At 34.7% G+C, this 21078-nt stretch overlaps 1 protein-coding gene across 1 annotated transcript; it reads left to right on the plus strand.

Moving 5' to 3' along the window:
* The first annotated feature begins 951 nt into the window (after window positions 1-951).
* On the plus strand, window positions 952-20633 carry LOC121410637 (zinc finger protein 830-like). Its single transcript, XM_041602855.1, has 10 exons — window positions 952-1103; window positions 14153-14252; window positions 15279-15450; window positions 16065-16128; window positions 16577-16698; window positions 17029-17104; window positions 17690-17750; window positions 18318-18395; window positions 19714-19790; window positions 20312-20633. The coding sequence occupies exons 1-10, from the start codon at window positions 997-999 to the stop codon at window positions 20487-20489; spliced, it is 1035 nt and encodes a 344-aa protein (XP_041458789.1). The 5' UTR covers window positions 952-996; the 3' UTR covers window positions 20490-20633.
* Window positions 20634-21078: the final 445 nt, after the last annotated feature.

Genomic DNA, 21078 nt, shown 5'->3' on the forward strand with positions numbered 1-21078 from the left:
TCTGTTTTAACACAAGCCTACTTGTTCCAAATGTTTCATTCCCCTTTGAGCGAAGACTTCCATATTTGGTTTATTTTATATACATTTAAAGGTAACAATATAGGGACAGGTGTTGAATACCCCTGTGATTTGCAGAGGAATGTGGAAGGAAAAGGTGTGGGCATCGTGATAAAGATGGCTGGGTAATGTAATTTTATTCACCAAATAGTCCCAGGCTTGAGCCCTCCTCTTAAAAATGCATGGACTAGCTACCCTCTGCAACTTGCTTTCGATCCCAATTTGAAATTGTGAAGGAATGCTGCGGCTTCCAGGAGGCCTAGTCAGTCGGCCTACTCTAGATGATGGACCTTGTTGCAAAAGATTATTATTTTTTGAAAAGTTTTCACATGGGCAAATGAAATGAAATATAGAAACAATGTTTAAGTCATAGGCTTAACATTATGCAAAAAAACTATCATGATATCGTGATCAAACATATAGCGAATGTATTACGCAAATCCACCCTTTACTTCAAAATTACCGGTACTTAAAGTTAAGATTAATTAGGGCCTACTATAAAATAAGATATTATGCTTTGATAATAAATTTGATCCTTATAAAAAAAAATCCAAACTAGCCTTACATGGCCGCTGATTGCAGAGTGGATTTTTTTTCAGAATGAGAGCAGCCATGTACAAAAATGTTAAAATTTACCACCAAATTTTGTGACAAGCAAAAAATTTGAGTAATCACCAAAAAGTTAAGTTATCTTGTCCAAAATACATGTTTTATTCCGATTTTGAATGATGTATTTCTTTCCATCATAAAAGACCAAAAATAGTATGGGGACATGTGATATTGTGTCCCCCCTACTATTTTTTTTGGGGGGACGTCCCCCAGGGATTTCCGCCCATGGAAATAATCGGCACTGATTTTAGTCAGTGCTGACAGCTTTCATGAAACACCCCCAGATGGCGCATTTTTCTCGTTGTTCGCGATAGTCCTTTCTGAAATAAAATGGCAGCCTCCAGTGGGAAAAAGAAAGTAGATCTTCGGGAGTTAATGAGACAGCAAAAGGCTGCAAAGCAAAGCAATGTCAAGAGAATTGAATCACCATTAGCGAAATATCCTTTTGAATAGTATGTCAGGCAAGAAATTAATAAATTCGGCCATTATTAGAGCTAGAGCTATTACCGTCTTGAATTATTGTAGTCCCATGTTATTAAGGTATACGTTAGTCATTTGATCGGTGTTACTTTAGGCCAAGTAAAAAAAGATAGTAGTTGATCGTCCGGGTTTTTTGAGAGCGGTGATGAGGGAGGTCCTTGCTATTTGCTATCTTACTATTTTTTTTAAGAACACGGAGACATTTTCTCGGTCCGAATTTTGATATCAGTGATGAGGGAGGTCCTTACTATTTACTATTTTTTTGCTATTTTTTATTCAAATGATTGTCAGGCCATGTCAAGCTCGAATTATGTGATTGATGTATGCTCAATAGTAATAATGAATGATTAGAAATATATATTATTATATATGTATAAATATCTACGAATGATTGGAAATCTATGGAAAATGTTAAAATAGTATTGTGCAATAAAAATCTATTGATGTATTATATTATTATTACTGATGTATACTGGTACTGTATTGTTGTCAAACAGAATGTTCATGTCAAGTGAATAATTTAAACATTTTAATTTATTTAAGGGTAAAAAAATGCATGGTGGGGTCTTTTTTATTGTCATGGAGTCTTGTTCAATTTTCCAGAGCCAATCTCATTTTTAGCTCTGGGCATGGTTTCGCATCGCAGTTTTCGGGTGCTTGTTCGTTTACATAATGTTTAATACTACTGCTCAATTTTTATTCATTTTAAAAATTGATATTGAATATTAAATCCCTCATTGAATATTCGATGCATTGCCTCCTGACATTAGAAAACTTGCCAGAAAATTCAATGCATTTCACAAATTCACATGTCACGCCAGCACAGTCAATCACATCATCCTAGCACACATGCAGTTCTCCCAACTGAGTCACAAGCACACAATCACCGTAACACACATCTAAGTACAGGTGCTATCACTCACCAAAAAACCCCGCTGAAATACAAATTACGTCATTAGAATTGATATTTTCTGCGCCATATTTCCAGAGCATGCGACGGATTAGTTCAGATTCAGTAAGCGGGGTCCCCGAAAATGCACTAAAAATGAAGAAATCCGCGATCTTTTCCGAGTTTGCAAACTTTATTTCCTTGCTAATTTATGATGGTATCTTCAAAATTCCTATACAAAAACAAATCAGAATTTTTTTCTTTCTTGCAATTACGGCGATATCGACTTTGCAATTGTTTTTGAAGTTGCGAGAGAGATCCCAGAGTAATCTTGTGATTTTTTTCGTTATTCAGCAGCCATAAAAATAGTTAATAACAAGAAAATTGATGCTGCAATTAAAAAGGGAAGATGGCGAGGACGAGAAACAACACAATTTTTTTTTTTTTTTTTTTTTTTAGAAAATAGTAAATAGCAAAAATTTTCATGCGGCGGCCAAAAGTGATGCGCGCGAGGACGATCAACTACTTTCTTATTTTACTTGGCCTTAGGTTTAGCTACTATTTTTATTTTACTTGAGAAAAGGGCAAGACTTCTATATGTCCCCTCCACTAAAATTGAAAAAAAAAATGGAGAAGGTTTATCAAGAATTATCTAACATATATCTAAGAGATTTAAGAAGGAAAAGTTGGATAGGTCTAGATCTAGATACCAAAATATGGCTTTAATTTCGTCAAAAATTCGAATGTGTAATCCCCAATCATGGCATCGGTTTATTAAGTCAGAAAAATGAATACCCAATACTCTTAGAGAGAAGACTAGTCGTAATATCGGTTGAATACACTGGGCGTTGTGGCGTGCACCTGTAATCCAACCAAGCTGTGGGGAAGTTACAAATTGATGCAGAGGTTCGAGCCCTGGTCACGTCTTTTGGATGGTGACGTTAAAGGTCGGTCCCAGACGTAAACAATCATATCTGATTGATACACATCTGACAAAACTCAAATACACACACACACGATAACCGTTATGAAATCCATTACTTTCAACAATTCCTGCTAGCTCAGTGAGTAAGGCGACAGACTGGAGATGCTTCGATCTGCAGCGAGAGGCACTCATTCAATGAACAAGGTTGTATAACCTTGTTCTCAGTTATATCTCCATGTGTGGCAAAATAAGGGTGGCAATGTTTGGCTTATTTTCTCTTTTTCTTTGGGGCAAATGTTTGATTTTTTTACACTGACAGTTTCCATTAGACCTGTTATTTGTACAGCTTGGCTCTTATTTAAATTTGATTCTTTATATCATTTTTTTCTTAATTAAAAATAGAGATCAAAAAATGAAAATTTTCTTGCCATATTACTTTCCACCAATAGAGGGCGTACACAAAATATGCCCATAATTCAAGTTTTTGAGCGCTCTGGTGAATACAAAAATTATTCCCAAGTTACTAATGATAAATAAATTAAATCTGTATGGAAATTAGTAATCTTGGTCACAAAAGTGACATTTTAACTCTTAAAGTGTGTGCTCAATACAGGCATTGGCATACCATAGTCCTACCTGTAGATTCTCCACAGGCCAGATGGTAGCAGTGAACAAGTGGCGAGAGGTTTGAATCCAAGTTCCCACCGGAAGTAAGAAGAAAAAAAAGAAAGAAGGGGGTTTTGGAGAAGCATTTTTTTTTAATTAGTGGAGGGGACATATGGAAGTCTTTCTGAGAAAAGCATGTATCTTATCACTCTAGGCGACACCGCAATACTTACCCATGTTAAGAAACTGGGACTCCACTCACGCGCATTTGGGCCGCCCCACTTGAAAGATCTTTCATATTTCAGAATATTAAATGTAGTAAATACATTTAAAAGTGACAAATTTTCGTCAAATAACCAACAGATGACAAAGCAGAGACAATAAAATTAATAAACTTTTGTAAGTTCTGCAGTGATTTTCTTGCTAACCTAATAAATACATTGCAAACGAATACTAAAATTTAATATGTGATTATAAATAATTGTTATAGTTATAATAATTATTCATAATCACGTATTAGATTTTAGTGTTGAATAATAATTTTTATCTATAAATTGTTCTTCAAAACGGCATTTTGTAACATCACTAATCGAAGGTATGTCATATTATAATGAAGTGGTTCAAGGGTCAGACCTATTGCAGGGCTCGACACTAGCGGCGGTCGACGGTCCCAGACCGGTAAAAATCGCTGTCGGGCCGGTAGATTTTCAGAAATAGGAAGATTTACTGGTCCGACATGACCAGTAAAAAATATCATTGTCGGGCCAGTAATTTTTCCGAAAATAGCACGATTTTAAGGGTACGACATAAAAAGTAATAAAAACCATTGTTGGACCAATAACTTTTCCAGAAATGGTCAAATTCACTGCAAACCATTTCCCCCCGACAAATTCTGTCATTCACACACAGAATACACACAGAATGAATCACACGCAAGTATTACTAGAGTACATGTAGATACAGTGTACATGTAGCTAGCCAGCCACACGATCCACATGGTAAATTCTCTACTGGCTGCGCGAACGAAACTTGGCTAAACTCTGGCAGAAATCTCTCACATAACTGTCAAAATTCACGGTTCATACTCATGAAAGGCTCTTATAATGTCCATATTTCCTAAAAATTGGAGTAACTCTGTCATTTGTAAGCAGTAAAAGGAAAAATTTTCACTTCTGTTTGGTTCAAACAGATCGGGTTTCGGGTGGCATCGTCTGAATACATATTAGCCCCACATATGCATTTATGTGTGTGTTGATACACTTGGTTTCTGACTTTCTTTCATAGCTACTTTAATTGAGCCAAAAAGATACTGATAAAATATTTATGATGATGGTTTTACATGGAGCTTTCTTCCTCTGTTTTCTTCCTTTCCTTCTTTCTTTTCAATCTTTCTTTGTTTCTTCCCTCTCTTTCATTTTTTGTTAAAGTTTTTCTTTTTTATTTTCCTTTTTTTCTTTAATTCGTTCTTTCATTCTTTCTATCCTTATAGAAAATATTTTTCTCTTTCTTTTTTATCTTTTTTTTTTTCTTTCTTTCTTTCTTTCTTTCTTTCTTTCTCCCTTCCTTCCTTTCATTCTTTCTATCCTTATAGAAAATATTTTTCTCTATTTCTTTTTTATCTTTCTTTCTTCCTTCCTTCCTTCCTCCCTTCCTTTTCCTTTCCCTTTCCCTTCCTTCCTTCCTTCCTTTCTCTCATTCTTGAGTCCATCCATCATATATTCATCCTTTCTTTCATTCCTTCTTTTTACCCTTTTCTTTCCTTCATTCTTCGTTACTTTCTTTGTTTCTTCCATCCATCATACCCTTTCTTTTATCCATCATACCCTTTCTTTTTTTCATTTCATCCTTTCAGCCCTCTCTTTCATTCATTCCTTCCTTTCTTCTATCTGTCTTTTTCTTTCCTTTTCCCTAAAAGTTGTTAAATCTATTCTTTTACCTTTCCTTTCTTTTTTTTTGACTGCTTGCTTCCTTTCTCTCCTTTATTCTTTCATTCCTTCCTTTCTTTGTCTCTCAGTCTTTTTTCTTCCTTTCATCTATTCTTTTACTTCTTTCTTTTTGCATTGCTTGCTTCTTTCCTTCCCTTTCTTCATTTATTTCTTTCCTTTTATTTCTTTTCCTTCCTTCCTTTCCTTCCTTCCTTTTATTCTTTTTTTTCCTTCCTTCCTTTCTTTGTTTCTTTCTTTCTTCGTTTCTGTCTTGCTTTCTTTTTGTCCTTCATTCCTTCTTTTTATTGGGGGGGGGTAACAAAAGGCTAGAAAAATAAACTTGCACCTTTTTTAAATGTTTTCTTTATTTTTTGGAACCAGTAGATTTTACGTTCGGACCAGTAAAAATTTGAAAAACTGGGTATCTACTGGTCCGACATGAATAGGTTGGACCAGTAGAAAAAATAGGTTAGTGTGGAGCCCTGCCTATTGTACTTGCTTTGTTGACATTAAATGACAAAAATGGTCCTATTATAGACCAAAATTTTATTTAATTGCATACATTTATACACTTACTTTATAAAGGTATAGTTTCCCCCGAAAATAAAGATAAATGAGAGGTTTCTTACCAGACCGATGTCATGTATCCTGGATTGTAAACACTGCAATACAATAGGTTTGACCCTTGAACCCGCTTCGATATGACGTACGTGTACGTAGCTTCGATGAGCTGTATAATTATTTACAATCAGTATTTAAATTTTATTATGTAATAAAAAACATTTTTAATCTATTAATTTTTCTTCAAAACAGAATTTCGTAATACAGCAACAAACTAGTAATGCACTTAATCAGTTGTCAATCTCATTGTTTTAGTTCTTGGTAGTATGGTAGAACAATTTGAATAAACCTTGATATGATAAGATGCAAAAGAACAAGTGGGGATATGACATCAGCCCAACTAATGATGATTCATGAAGCCATGCCTAGTACTGTTTCACCGGAATGTTGCAATTACCGATATTTAAAATCTGTGAATTTTATTGAAATAAAAATATCTTCAGCCTGGAGCACCATTTTAATCCTGACAAATAGTTTATTGTAAAAAAAAGATAAAAAATAGTAGAGATATTGGTGCAAATTTGAAGAAAATCCATTAAAGGTTTAAAAAGTTTATTTTTTATTGTGACATCATATACAAGAAGAAACAAAATCAATGTAATGTCATTTTCTCAGAGATATGATAATGGGTTTTATTGTGTAGATCTAGTGAGTGATTGTATTAATGAACATGCGTATCATATGTGTCAGAAAGTAATTTCATACACTAGAAACTTAGCAACATCCTTCCAAAGAGAACTTGAATAGAAAGCTGATGAAAAATGGTAAAAACACATTTTGAAAGTCTTTATATTCTCATAATAATGGTCAAAATAGCTCAGTGATTTTTTTGTTTTCTCAACTTTTCCCATAGAAAACACATGTTCGGTAATGCGAGTAACAATACCTTTTTCAAGTGACCAAAATATTTCACATGCAATGAGGGGTCCCATTGGAAGCTGATATCATAAAAATGAAAAACAATTTCAAAAAAATTGTTACATATTTATATTTTGTAGGTATTCGTGTATGGTGAATTTATGAAAATAATGTGTTTGATATGATTGAATTCATGAAAAGTGTTTGGTAATGATTGACATCCATACCTTCAGTATATCAACAGACAAATTATTTCACACCTGAAAGAAGAAAAATTTGTTGTCATCATGAACAATTACAATTTATACACTTTATATTACATTATATATTGAGATAAGGTATAAAGAGATGATGGTTATGGAATGATCATGATAATATCATTTTTAGTGAATGTGAATATGACAGAAATAGAAGCAAGGTCTTGGCAATTACAATTTTGATTTATTGAATAACATCCAGGCATTCACTAAGACACAAATCACACAATTCAGGGGATCCAGTTAATTGTGAAAAATCAATGTTCTGTGGCTGTGAACAGACTACAGAGTTGTAGCTGTAATGCTATTTGGTGGTTGAAATGGTCATAGCTTACAAGTTTTTGAGGTTAAGTTTTTGAAATGACATCATAACTTAGAAAATATATGGACCTAGTTCATTAAACTTGGACATAAGGTTAATCAAGTATCACCAAAGATCCTGCATGAGTTTCACGTCACATGACCAAGGTCAAAGGTCATTTAGGGTCAATGAACTTTGGCCGATTTGGGGGTATCTGTTGAATTACAATCAAAACTTTAAAAGTTTTTGGATATGATTCATGAAACCTGGACATAATAGTAATAAAGTATCACTGAATATCCTGTGCAAGTTTCAGGTCACATGATCAAGGTCAAAGGTCATTTAGGGTCAATGAACTTTGGCCGAATTGGGGGTATTTGTTGAATTACCATCATAACTTTTAAAGTATGTTGGTCTAGTTCATAAAACTCGGACATATAGTGTGGTACGTTATGTCACTGACACAGCTCCTGTAGGACTAGTGTGCCAAAATTGATTTTTTGGTTGTTTTGGCTTCAATAGGGTCCCCTTAGACCAAAAACGATGGGGTTCAAATTTTCAGACCCCTCCTTCCCTTTGTGGGGGGTCCTTTTTGGCGCCATATTGGCCTGTACAAAGCCCAATTGTTTTCTCACTTTTCTTCGCCAATTATATATTTAAGTTGTCTGAGATGTATGAGAATGAATATTTGATGATGTTGTGATGTCAATGTTTTTTAACTTTTACCATATGGGGGCGGACTTTACGAAAAATGCCCCAAAATTGTAAAATATTGCCCCCAAAATATTATTTTTCCCTTTTTTGGCACTAAAATTAGGACAAAAGGATAACAAAATGAAATGAACATGTCTTGTTATACAATCCAACAACAGAGGAATATATCACATGTAATGTATATCATTATTTTTGGTCAATTGATGTAAAAATCATCCCCATTTCAGGATTTTATGCAGTGAAAACCTTACTACAACACTAGAGGGCGCCATAACTTATGATAAGCACTTCCCTAAAAAAAAATTCTAGGCACTTCAAGAGCAATTATTTCCAATGTCGATTCATAGTATGGGCATCTAATTTGTTTTGATTCTACCCCCCCCCCAGGGGGGGGGGCAAAATGACTGCCTTAGGCTAGAAATAAAAAAATCCTGGATTCTTTTTTTCTTGTTACTTAAGTGACCTTAATTTGATTTCTATTCAAAGATTTTTAAGGGTGAAGAAGTTAATCGGGAAAAGTTACAAGGACCCAGAAATCCAAGATGGCTTCCAAAAATGGAGTTTAAAATGGCTGTTGATACTTTAAATGGACATAGCACATTTTATATACCTGAGATAGATGGAATCGGTGTCTAGACCATGGTTTCAACGATCAAAATTGGGACAAGAATACCGTTTCCTTTTTTTATTTATTTAACTTTTGAAGGCCATCTTGGACGCAACATACCGGGAGAGTCGGTGGTCCGGTATGTTAAAAAATCCAAGATGGCTTCCAAAAATGGAGTTTGAAATTGCTGTTGCTTCTTGAAAAACCGATAAAGTTTGTTCAATATCTGGGAATATGAATGTGTGTGACTACCATGGAAAAGTGAGTCTAATAATACATTAGAATAAGCTACAAGGAGAGTCGTTGGTCGAGTATATATGTTAAACAATAGAGCATAAAATAGCCACTGTTACAAGTGGACATGTAATATCCATCAAGAATATGGTTTGAAGTCTAAACCATGATTTTTAAAGTCAGAAAATTAGTTACAACCGTTCGAGTGTTGTGGCCCAGTGGATTGGTCTTTTGACTTTGAAAGGGTCGTGGGTTCGAATCCCAGCCATGGCATAGTTTCATTCTGCAAGAAATTTATCAACATTGTGCTGCACTCAACCCAGGTGAGGCAAATGGGTACCCGGTAGGAAGAAATTCCCTGAATGCGAGAAGAAATTCCTTGAATGCTAGAGCGCCTAGGCAGCCCATCTAAGGCAGGCGTAATAATAATGGCAAGGCCCGCTTGGAGAACAGTTTTTAGAACTGAAGTGGCTTCCCTAGGTAAATACACCTATATTATTAAAGGGGAATGAAACCTTTGGAACAAATAGGCTTGTGTAGAAACACAAAAATAAAAAAATAAGAATAAAGAAAGTTTGAGAAAAATCGGACAAATAATGAGAAAGTTATGAGCATTTGAATATTGCAATCACTAATGTTATGGAGATCCTCCCATTGGCAATGCGATAAGGATGTGTGATGTCACTGATGAACAACTTTCCCTTTGGTGGACTATAGAATACCCTCAAAATGTCTCTTTTTGCTTTTTCTTACGATGATACAAACTCTTTATCCATTATGTATTCTTAAAAAATATGTATTACATGCCCTCATGTAGAAAGAACACATGATCTATGGATAGATGTGATAAAAGAGGCAATTCAAGTGAAATATATACTAAAGTAATGGGGAGAGTTGTTCATCAGTGACATCACACATCTTTGTCACATTGCCAATTTGCTATCTCCATAGCAATAGTGATCGCAATATTCAAATGCTCATAACTTTCTCATTATTTGTCCGATTTTTCTCAAACTTCTCTGTTGATCTGTTTCTTTGATTTTTCTGTTTTCACACAAGCTATCTTGTTCCAATGGTTTCATTCTCCTTTAATATTATCATAACAAGGACAGTCATTGGTCTATGTCGGAAAATCCAAGATGGCGTGAAGAAATCTGAGTTTAAAGTGAATGCTGTTACTTAAAAATGGACATAGTTCATTTAAAATTCACCAAGGACATATGATTTTGGTGTCCACTCAATGGTTTCATGATTATAATGATACTTTCGACTAGTTACAAAGATATGCACTTGTCCATTTTGCCTAAAAATCCAAGAAAGTTTTCAAAATGGCATCTAAAATGATTCCTAAAACTCATTAATAATGGTCAGAGTTCATACAATATTAATATGTGAGGAATAATTTGGATGTCTACATGGTGGTATAAAGGGTCATATAATACATTCAACAAATAACAAGGATATTTAGTTTTCCATTTTGTCTGAAATCCATGGTAGATTAAAAAAAAATCAAATGGGTGCTATTACAAACTCATGAATCAATATGATAACTTATCCCATACATTTAAGTGTAGGTACCAAAATATTTCTCACAGGTTGGTATTGTTTGAATAATGTCTCCACTTTTAAATAACAATAGTAATTTTGGAACCCATTTTTAAAAGCCAACTTGGATTTTAAGGCAAAATGGATAACTGCATAGTCATTGTAGCCAGTCCTTAATAAATATTTTTAATTTCAACTCTGAAATACTAGTGTAGACACCAAAATAATATCCCCAGGTGTATGTTTAATGTTCTATATCCACTTTTAAGTGATAGCAGTCATTTAAGCAATCTTGGATTTTTGTTAAACTTGACATCCGATTGTTCTTTCAACTTGGAACAATACTTGATCCTTTAAACTCTAGTGTAGACACCAAAATCAAATCCACAATGTGCATTTCTAATGAACTAGGTCTACTTTTAAGAACCACAGTCAATTTAGACCCTGCATTTTGGAGGCCATATCGCATTTTTTGACATAGCAGACCACTGACAGCCCTTATTTACTTATCCAAATGTCTTATTTGACCCTTGAAACCATTGGTTTAGGCAGCAAACTGGGGGCCGTTTCATAAAGCTGTTCGTAAGTTAAGAGTGACTTTAAGAACTACTGGTGATCCTTTCTTACGCGCTAAACCATTGCCTAAGGTGTATACCATTTACCAAAAGAAAGGATCACCAGTTGTTCTTAAAGTCGTTCTTATCTTACGAACAGCTTTATAAAACACCCACCTGATATCTCCCAGGCCGATATGAAATGAACTATGTCCGCTTTAAGTATCAGCAGCCATTTAAAGATCATTTTTTTTAAATTCATCTTTGACCACTGACTGTCCTTGTAACTTATCCTTATATATTACTTGACCCAAACCAGTGGTTTAAAATTAAACATCAAAATCACATTTCCATGGACGATATGAAATCAGCTATGTCTACTTTAAGTTTAGCAGCCATTTCAGAATAAATTTTTTGAAGCCATCATGGATTTTTGGACCCACCAGACCACTCACTGTCCTTGTAACTTTTTCCAATTTACTAATTCACCCTTAAAATCATTGAATCAAATTGCGGATTTTTAGCACACGGCAGCCTTTTTTGATGCCATCTTATATTTTCCAGGTATCCTGGGGTCCTTCTATTTACTCTACCCTGTGTCAACAAATTATTTCAACTCCTAGACCATGGAGTATGAAACTAATTAGGATTCTAGGGTGGATAAGGAGTGAGTCGTATTCATTAATTTTAAGTGAATGGTGGCCATCTTGGATACTTTCTTGAAAATAACCTCTTTCCCTGATTAGTACTAAAAACTGTTGAAAAACAATGTAAGTTCGAAAGTTCTCTAAACATCACATGTTATTTTAATAATGATTATGTGCATGTGTGTGTGTGTGTGTGCGTGTGTGTGGGGGGCTAAAAATATATTTTATGTTTTCTTTCTGTCTATCATGCAGTAATTGGAAAGTAGCCGAGAAGTATATAACTGACAATTCGAATTGAAGTCCTTTAATTGTAAATTGTACTCTAGAACGAGTGGCCGAATGGTGAAAGTTGTATGCCAGTCAGTTGGGGGGGGGAGTAGGGGCCCGGGGGGGCCACTTCCATTCACGAGTGGATACCATGCGCGACCATGGGGTCTCGAAAAGCACCCTAAACACGTAATTTTCATATTCTGAAAATGCACCCCTTAACAAGTACTGGCGTGTGAAACCCTACCCTTAACAAGTATAGGAAACAAATCGATACTCTTGGCAAATATTCCTGAAATGAACCCCTAAACAAAAGTACAGGAATGTTTTATTGTTACGGGTCCTTCAGTCGTCGGCTTTACCTTATTTGGTTTAGTACGACCCCACCTTCTACACCTCGCGCAAATCGGACTCTAAACACGAAGTGTTGGGGCAAAAAGGACATCCTTTATAAAACATTTATGTTTAATCATCCCCCCAAATTCGACCCTAAACACGTAATTTTCCTTGCGAAATAGATACCCTTTTTTCATAATTTTCGTGTTTTTGACACCCTTATCACGTTACGTACGTAACATGCCCTATCGTGAAAAAGACATCCTTTTTACATGTTTTTTTGGTCCCGCATGGTATCCACTCGTCAATGTAAGTGGCCCCCCCGGGAGTAGGGGATATGATTGGTAGGATTCTCGTCTAACTTGAAGCCTTCAGATATAGGCATTGTAGCTGTCTAGGGATGATAAAATACCATAAAACAATTCATTTTTCAACCGGGCGCAAAGTACTAATTCTCCTGATTTTAGTGGGTCTTGATATAGGTGACCCCCCCCCAGGCAGTGGGTGAGGGTGGGGAAAATTGGAACCCTATCATTTCCTGATAGATTGGACCCAAGTGAATAAAAAAAAAAACAATTTTGGCACAAAAATCCTGCAGGAGCTGTGTCATGATATACCGTACTAATATCATCATGATAAGTTATGGCGCCCTCTAGTGTTGTAGTTAGGTTTTCACTGCATAAAATCCTGAAATGGGGGTGACTTTTACATCAATTTACCAAGAATAATCATATAAATTACATGTGATGTATTCCTCTGTTATTGGACTGTACAACAAGACATATGCACTTCATTTTGTAATCTTTTTGTCCAAATTCTAGTGCCAAAAAGGGGGAAAATTATATTTTTGGGGTAATATTTTACAATTTGGGGTCATTTTTCGCAAATTCCGCCCCCCGTACGGCAAAAGTGAAAAAATATTGACATCACAACATCGTCAAATATTCATTCTTGTACACCTGAGACAACTTAAAAATAAAATTGGCGAAGAAAAGTGAGAAATAAGGTTGAAAACAATGGATTATCCTATTGGGCTTTGTACAGGCCAATATGGCGCCAAAAAGGACCCCCCACAAAGGGAAGGAGGGGTCTGAAAATTTGAACCCCATCGTTTTTGGTCTAAGGGGACCTTTAATATTGAAGCCAAAACAACCAAAAAATCAATTTTGGCACGCTAGTCCTACGGGATGACACACCGTACCGCACTAATAAGAGTAATCAAGTATCACTGAACATCTTGTGCGCATTTTAGGTCACATGACCAAGGTCAATGAACTTTGGACATAATGGGGGTATATTACCTTCATAACTTTGCAAGTTTATTGATCTGACTTTTGAATCTTGGACATAAGAGTAATCAAGTATCACTGAATATCCTGTGCAAGTTTCAGGTCATATGATCAAGGTCGAAGGTCTGTGAGGTCAATGAACTTTGGCCACATTGGGGGTACCGGTACTTGTTGAATTACCATCCTATCTCTGTAAGTGTATTGGTCTAGTTCATAAAAGGTGGAAATAAGAGTAACCAAGTATCACTGAACATCTTTTGCGTGTTATAGTAGTTTTAAAGTCAGCACTGTTGAATCGCGTGATGCAGGTGAGACGGCCAGTGGCATTCCACTTGTTATTTTTTTCTCGATGTCTGATAAATGACCCATATATTATAAAGGTCAAACTGAATGTTTGTTAAGAACTAAATTATTCCTTAACACTGACATACATATAACAACCTTGGTCAGTTAATCTGTGTAGTTTGCAGTCAGCAGGTGAAGAATGAAATACTGTGGACAGCTCATATTCAAGGAAAGAAACATAAAGATGTAAGTAAGATATACGGATACTTAATTTTTTTTTATTTCTCCACATCCTTTTTCTTCTCCCCCATCTCCTCCTTTCTATTTTGTATCATCTTCCATATTTTTTCTTGATTATAATACAAATAACTTGTTTTTTCACCCAATTACAGGATTATTCATCTTTTTTTTTTACTTGAGGCTTTTCATGATTCAGTATTCCAGAAACAATCCCTTATTTGTATGCATAAAGTTTCATGAATATAGTTGCAGTCAGTTTGTTTTTATATAAATTCAAATTAATTTTTTTTTATATTGATTTACATTTATTATTAAACTGGATGATGAAGGGAGGGGGTGTATGAGGCTGTTCTCACTACGTTCTTAAAACTAGTTTACTGGAAACAAGTTTAGTGGAAACTAGTTACGCGTAGTGAGAACGGTCAAAGCGGTCTTGGAAGCGATCTTCCAAACCAGTTTGGAAAACATCCTCGCGATGTAGTTTTCAAGATCGCTTTGCCTCGTTAAACTGGTTTTAGCGTGAGGACACAACCGTTCTTCGGAAAACGATCTTCGCACATTTTGAGCGCGCTACTCCACATGACAGGTGTAGAATGCCTATGCTGCGGTTTCGAATTTCGCACGAAACTTGTCACCCCACTGAGAGTGTTTCCATAGCAACAAGAGCGCTTTACGTGAAGTGATTTGAAAATCACTTTTGTGTGATCAAGTGAGAACGCTAGAAAAGCGATCTTCCAAAGTGGTTTCCTGAATCGGTTTCCAGTAAACTAGTTTCAGAAAGCGTAATGAGAACGGCCTCTATGTCTTTGAGCAAGTTGTCACTCTACAAATCCACATTTTGAAAATCGTACATGTAAGTGGCCAGCTCAATATGCTGCACTCTACAAGTCATTGACACTGCTGTTTATTGATCCACCTACATGTGCATTCATATATTATCATGGGTGATCAGAATTACTTGAAATCCTTGATCAAAAATACAGAAAAGTGTAAAAGATGTTGTGTGAAATCCATTACATTTTTCTCCCACAGAATGTGTTATTGCTGAAGACTGGAAAGCAAGTTGGCAGTACAGTAGTTAGTACACACCCTGTGAGAAGTAACGCTCAACCAGTGCCGCAGCCTTCAACCACTACTATCAAACGAAAGGCAGAACCGGATACTACTGCACAACCTGTCAAAGGCATACTAAAGAAACCAAGAAGTGAGGACTTATCTGTAGCTATGAAAGGTTTATGTTATTATTAGTAGTTTATGATAAAAGTAAATACAAAAATGAGTATGACACTAAATTTGAAATGTTTAGGTTGCCAGACAAAGAAATTGTAAAATCTAACAAGCAGTGGATTCATGATTTTTTTTCTGAAGGAGGGACTGAAACTCACTATATTTGAGTTAAGAGGATTAATGATTCTTGTCATGAAGGGGAAATCACCCTTGGTGCATACAGTAAATAAAAATAAAGCTGGAGTGTCAATGTCCATCTCAAGTAAAATACATCTATCAACATTAATAACATTAAGCTTCATCAAAAAGACAGTGACAGATTTGCCTGCCCGAACATATGCAGCCTCATTGTTTCTATTTGAATTTCATGATCAGGCATCCAGTAGATTGTAGTAGAAGTGTTTCTTTGAGCTTTATTGATTTAATACACAGCTGATGGATAATTCTTATTCTTTGCCCATATTTTTCAGAAATGAATTTATTCAAAATGGGAATTGTACATAAACCCTTTACCCGACAGACCAGTAATATGTACCTAGATAGTACATTATGATATGTTATTTCATTATTTTGTTCTGTTTTGATATCTAGTTGGTCTGCCATATGATGACTCTTCATCTGAGGAATCAGACAATGAAGAAACACCACAAGACAAGTAAGTTTCAATACCCAGGAATAGCAATGTAGTGCTTCCACTTTACAGTTTACCTGCATAATAGTAGCTCAAAGAAAAAAACATGAAACTTGAAATATTTATCTAAATTATTTTTTAAAGATAATCAATGTCCCTTCTTTAATATACAAACAGTTTGATATTTTTTAATACATTTATTATGTATTGTGTAATTTTTTGTGTTAAATCCTGCAATTCTAATTGAATCACTTATAAAAAAAATTTTCCGTCATTGTATTTTACTTTGTAATTATAATTCATCAAAAGGGGATTGATTTTTTTTTCTCTCAGTTCTTCATAATGGTAGTAGTAAAAGCCCCCCTCTTCATGAACTTAAAAACACTTTACTACATGTGTATGTGTTTGTGAAATCAAATTTAGTTATGTGTTCTCTGTGTTATTTAAATCTGCTATGCTTCTATCCTTGTAGACTTCCAGCAGACTTCTTTGACAATCCTAAAAGAACATCCACATCAAAGACGGTTACATCAAGTACATCATCATCACAGGTCAAGAGGTCAAATGATGTCATACCATCGGGACTTCCAGCAGGTGTGAATCTAATCACATTACAAAAAAATATATTTTTGTTTGAATTCCAGGTGTGGTATCAAATATAACAATTTGAACAGAATAATGATACATACTAAAATTTATCCAAATATTTTGATGCAATGATTTGCACTTGTACCATTTTTGTTTTGCATCATGACCTTCAACGTAAATACAAAGCAAATTTTGTATGTGAAAGGGATAGAAATAAATGTTTTACACCAGCGTATCATACTTGTTATAGTGGATCAGTAATTACATTTTGTTGGGTGTCCTTTTTTTAGCAAGTCTTGTGACATTAAAAATGCTTTTTCAAAATTCTATTTGCAGACTTTTTTGACAGCAGTGCTTCCTCAAATAATGCATCAGAAGAGCCTTCAGGAAAGGAGGAACAGGACCTGACCAAGTAAGTAAATCTTGTGATGTAAAGTTATTTTTGTTTTTAATCTTTAAGTCATATAATGCAAATAATGTTTTCCCTGACTTCAAAATGTTTTTGAGAATGATAGAGAAAATTTTGGTTTAATGAAAATCCATCAAAGAAATACAGAGTTATGGGTCTTTTAAGTTTTAATTTTGTGACAGCACATGTGAACAGGTCCCCTGTATGTTACCAGGTATATGATTTTAAATTCAATAAAATGCAATTTTCTTAAGAAATTCGAAAAGAATTGACCTGTGCACTCTATATATAATCAGACACATTATTTCAAGCTCATTTCTATTCGAGGATAAAAATAAATTCAGTAATTGTGAACCACAAAACAATAATGCAAATGTATCCATTGATAGTAAAAACTTATTTTAAGTAGTATAGCCATTCAAACTCCTGAGAGGCACATCCCTTTATTCCCTACCCAGAATAATTTTAGTCCTACCCCCTAGAGCTTGTACCTCTTGTATCTTTGTATTTCAACATGAATTGTGATAGCATAATCATTGAGATCTTCAGATCCAATTCAAGGTTTTCTTATTTTCTTTTTCTGTACAGTAAGCCAATGTCAGAGGTTCTTCCAGAAGGTTTCTTTGATGATCCTGTGCAGGATGCAAAGGTATCAACTCATATTTAATTGATTCCAAGTTCCATGTATCAAATGATTTCCCAAATCTAAGTGAAGATTTCAAGAAATTAATAGTTGATTGCAAGTCATTTTTAGGTCTGAAAATCAACCATACATTTTGCAAATAATGTGAATTTGGAATCAATTGCTGGCCTGCTCCTTGCTACAGAAAGTACTAATTGATTTGCTTAGTTGCAATGTTCACTGAAACATTATAATCAGTTATGTGTGAAATTTCTTGCAACACACCATTGGTTATTATTAACTTTAAATTAGTTCAACTGTCAACTGTAGTTGGAGGTCATGTTTTTCTTTTGTTTTATACCCAGTCTAGTCAAATTTCTTTTTAGTCTTAAGTAATTTTGTAGCCCCTTTTAATTTGATTTTGGCAAGGTTGATTAAAAAGCTTCTGATTTATCAAAATGTTATCATATTGAATTGAGCTGCTTTCTTTCATTGTTATTTCTATGAAGAGAAAAAATAGTCTCTTTCATCAACTATCTGACTTATTAATGGGAAGTCATGAGATATACAATAACATTCTTTTTTTTAATCTAGGTACGGAAAGTAGAAGTGAGGAACACAATGGAAGAGGAATGGGAGAAATTTCAGAAAGAGATGGAAACACAGCAACAGGTCAGTGTTGTGCTTTCTGAAGAGCACCACCATCATCATCAATGCAATCACCACCACCATCGCCATCTCCACTATCATTAACGTCTTCATCATCACCACCACAGCCATTATTATCATAAATATCATCACAATTCTACCATCATCATCATCATCATGATTATTCGCATTACCACTAACCTCATCATCCTAATTATTGTTTACTTCCATCCTCTCTTCATTGTCATCATTATTATTGGCACTATGGTAACCCCCATTATTACAGGGTTCCCAGCCCGTCAGGGAAATTTTTTTACTTTTTTCCAGTCAGGGAAAAATCAGGAAATTTGATTAAAAAATACCTCAAATAAGGGAAAAATGCCTAAAATGAGGGGAAATATCAAGGAATTTTGATTGGCCCTAAAGTCGAAAGCACAGAAGTTAGTCAAATATTAAAACAACATCCATTGAATGACTGGTAAAGGTGTTTTTTTTTCCTTATTAGTTTTGCATTATTGTTTTTATACTGAAAATGCATATAATTCACTGCAAAAACTTAGAATCCATGCAATACTGCGAATGGATTTGAATAATTATCAGGGAATTTTTTAACTTCATCAGGGAATTTTGTTTTCTTCAAAAGCTGGGAACCCTGCATTATCACCTTCACCTCCACCTCCATCACCATCATCATTATCACCAGGGGAAAAAAATTACATGGGGGCTCAGGGCGATTTCACCCCCGAACTGGTCAAAATAGCCTTGGAAACTAAGAATGTAGCCCTGGAAATCCCAATTATTGCCTGTTCAATATAATATATTGCAGATTGTGATAGAAGCCCCTGCAACTCATCACCACAATGATTTTCATCATCACATCAGGCATCACTTTTATCATCTTTAATATTAGCATTACCATCATCACTTTCTTCACTCATTATCATTAACATCAAATATTGGCATGAAGGTAACAATTATCATCACCATTATCATCATGAACAGCAATGCCATCACTGTCATCATTGTCATCTTTTACATCTTTACCAGCACAATTTCTCTACCACTATCATCTTTTTCATTATCATTATTATAATAAGTTTACCATCATCAGCTTCACCACCACCTTAAAATTCTTTTCTTTCTTTTTTTCAAAGAATGATTTGTACAGTTTTCTATATAAAGACACGTATAAGTCTTTGGAATTTCTGTTTTTATTTAGTTTTTAATTGAATATATATCTGAATAGGTATGTATATTGTATGTGACAACCTTAACCATTTTTCATAATTTCATTAAGAATTTAAGTCAGATATGAAGAAAAAAAATTGTTTTTCATTCCCAGGTGTCAGAAACCTTGGCAGAGGAAGATGATGAGGCAGCACAGACAGAACGAAATATTGATGAAATAGATGAACAAATGTAAGCTCTTTTCCATACTTTGTTACATATGTGATGACCTAGATTTATTGATTCATTTATTTCAGTCCGTGAATTCTGCTAGGTCTGATTTATTGGGTATACATCTCTCGCCCTTTCTTTTCATTCTACAAATGACTCTAATTGTAACACGAATGTTTTATTGTGGTTGATATCATAAATTTTAGCACTTGAATTACAAAATTATTCATTTCCATTGTGACATGTGTGGAATGGGGCATCCCTCTGCCATAATGAAATATTATTTCCACACCTTGCTCCATCCATGTCCATTTATTTTTTTCAAAGCTGCAGAATATACATCATCAGGTATTAAATTCTTGTTCAAATTTACTTTCTTATCATGCCAATACATTGATTGATCAATAATTTCCTCTCTCCACCAGAAGAAGGATATTGTAATTTTCTTGAAATGCCAAAGTGGAAATGATAAATATTGAATGTTTTCATTGATATTGTGTCAGATAAAATTTTCCTTATGTTCTGTACTCTTCATTTTCCAGTCAATGTTTTGCCAAAGTGGAGACACTATGGGACAAGAAAGATGAACTGAAATCAAAGGCTGAAGACAGATTGAAAGATGGAGAGAGGAAACAAGGAGGAAATGAACTTGATGAGAGTGGAGATGAGGCAGAGTTTGAAGAATTCTTGAACTGGAGATCAAAAGGTGCTTGGAAATGAGACTTTGTGCCTGTCAAATATGATCGATTCATGGAACAATGTTTTGGGCATTGACTGGTCTTGCACTATTGCTGATGAATGTAACTCACTACTCTTCTTTCATGAACACTATGGATGGTCAAGCAAAGAACGATATCAAGCATACAAGGACAACTAGTTTCTTCTGTGAGAGCTCGGGACCAAGGAAACGCTGATATTATATGAGTTCATGTCATTTTGGTTTTGACACAATCTGATTTTTGATTGAAGACATTTCTGTATACATGATTACAGCAATGAAACCTTTCAAAGCGAGACGGGCATTCTTAACACCATGGCTCAGAAAAATAAACATGAGCAAAACAAATTTCATTTCCAAACAATGGTGGCAGTCATTCTGAAAATTCTGTTGGCAATTTTATTGACTATTTTTTTTCTACAATTAATATGAAATAGGAATATAATGAAAGTGCCTTAGGCAAGATAATAGAAAACATGATAAAGAATATGAAAGGTGGGTAAAATTACTAGTATATAAAAATGATTTATTACTGCATAATTTCATTTTGGCAAGCTTAGTGTCAAGTTTAATTCCACATTTATCCACTTG

This window comes from Lytechinus variegatus, chromosome 3 (assembly GCF_018143015.1).
Source record: "Lytechinus variegatus isolate NC3 chromosome 3, Lvar_3.0, whole genome shotgun sequence".
Taxonomy (NCBI): domain Eukaryota; kingdom Metazoa; phylum Echinodermata; class Echinoidea; order Temnopleuroida; family Toxopneustidae; genus Lytechinus; species Lytechinus variegatus.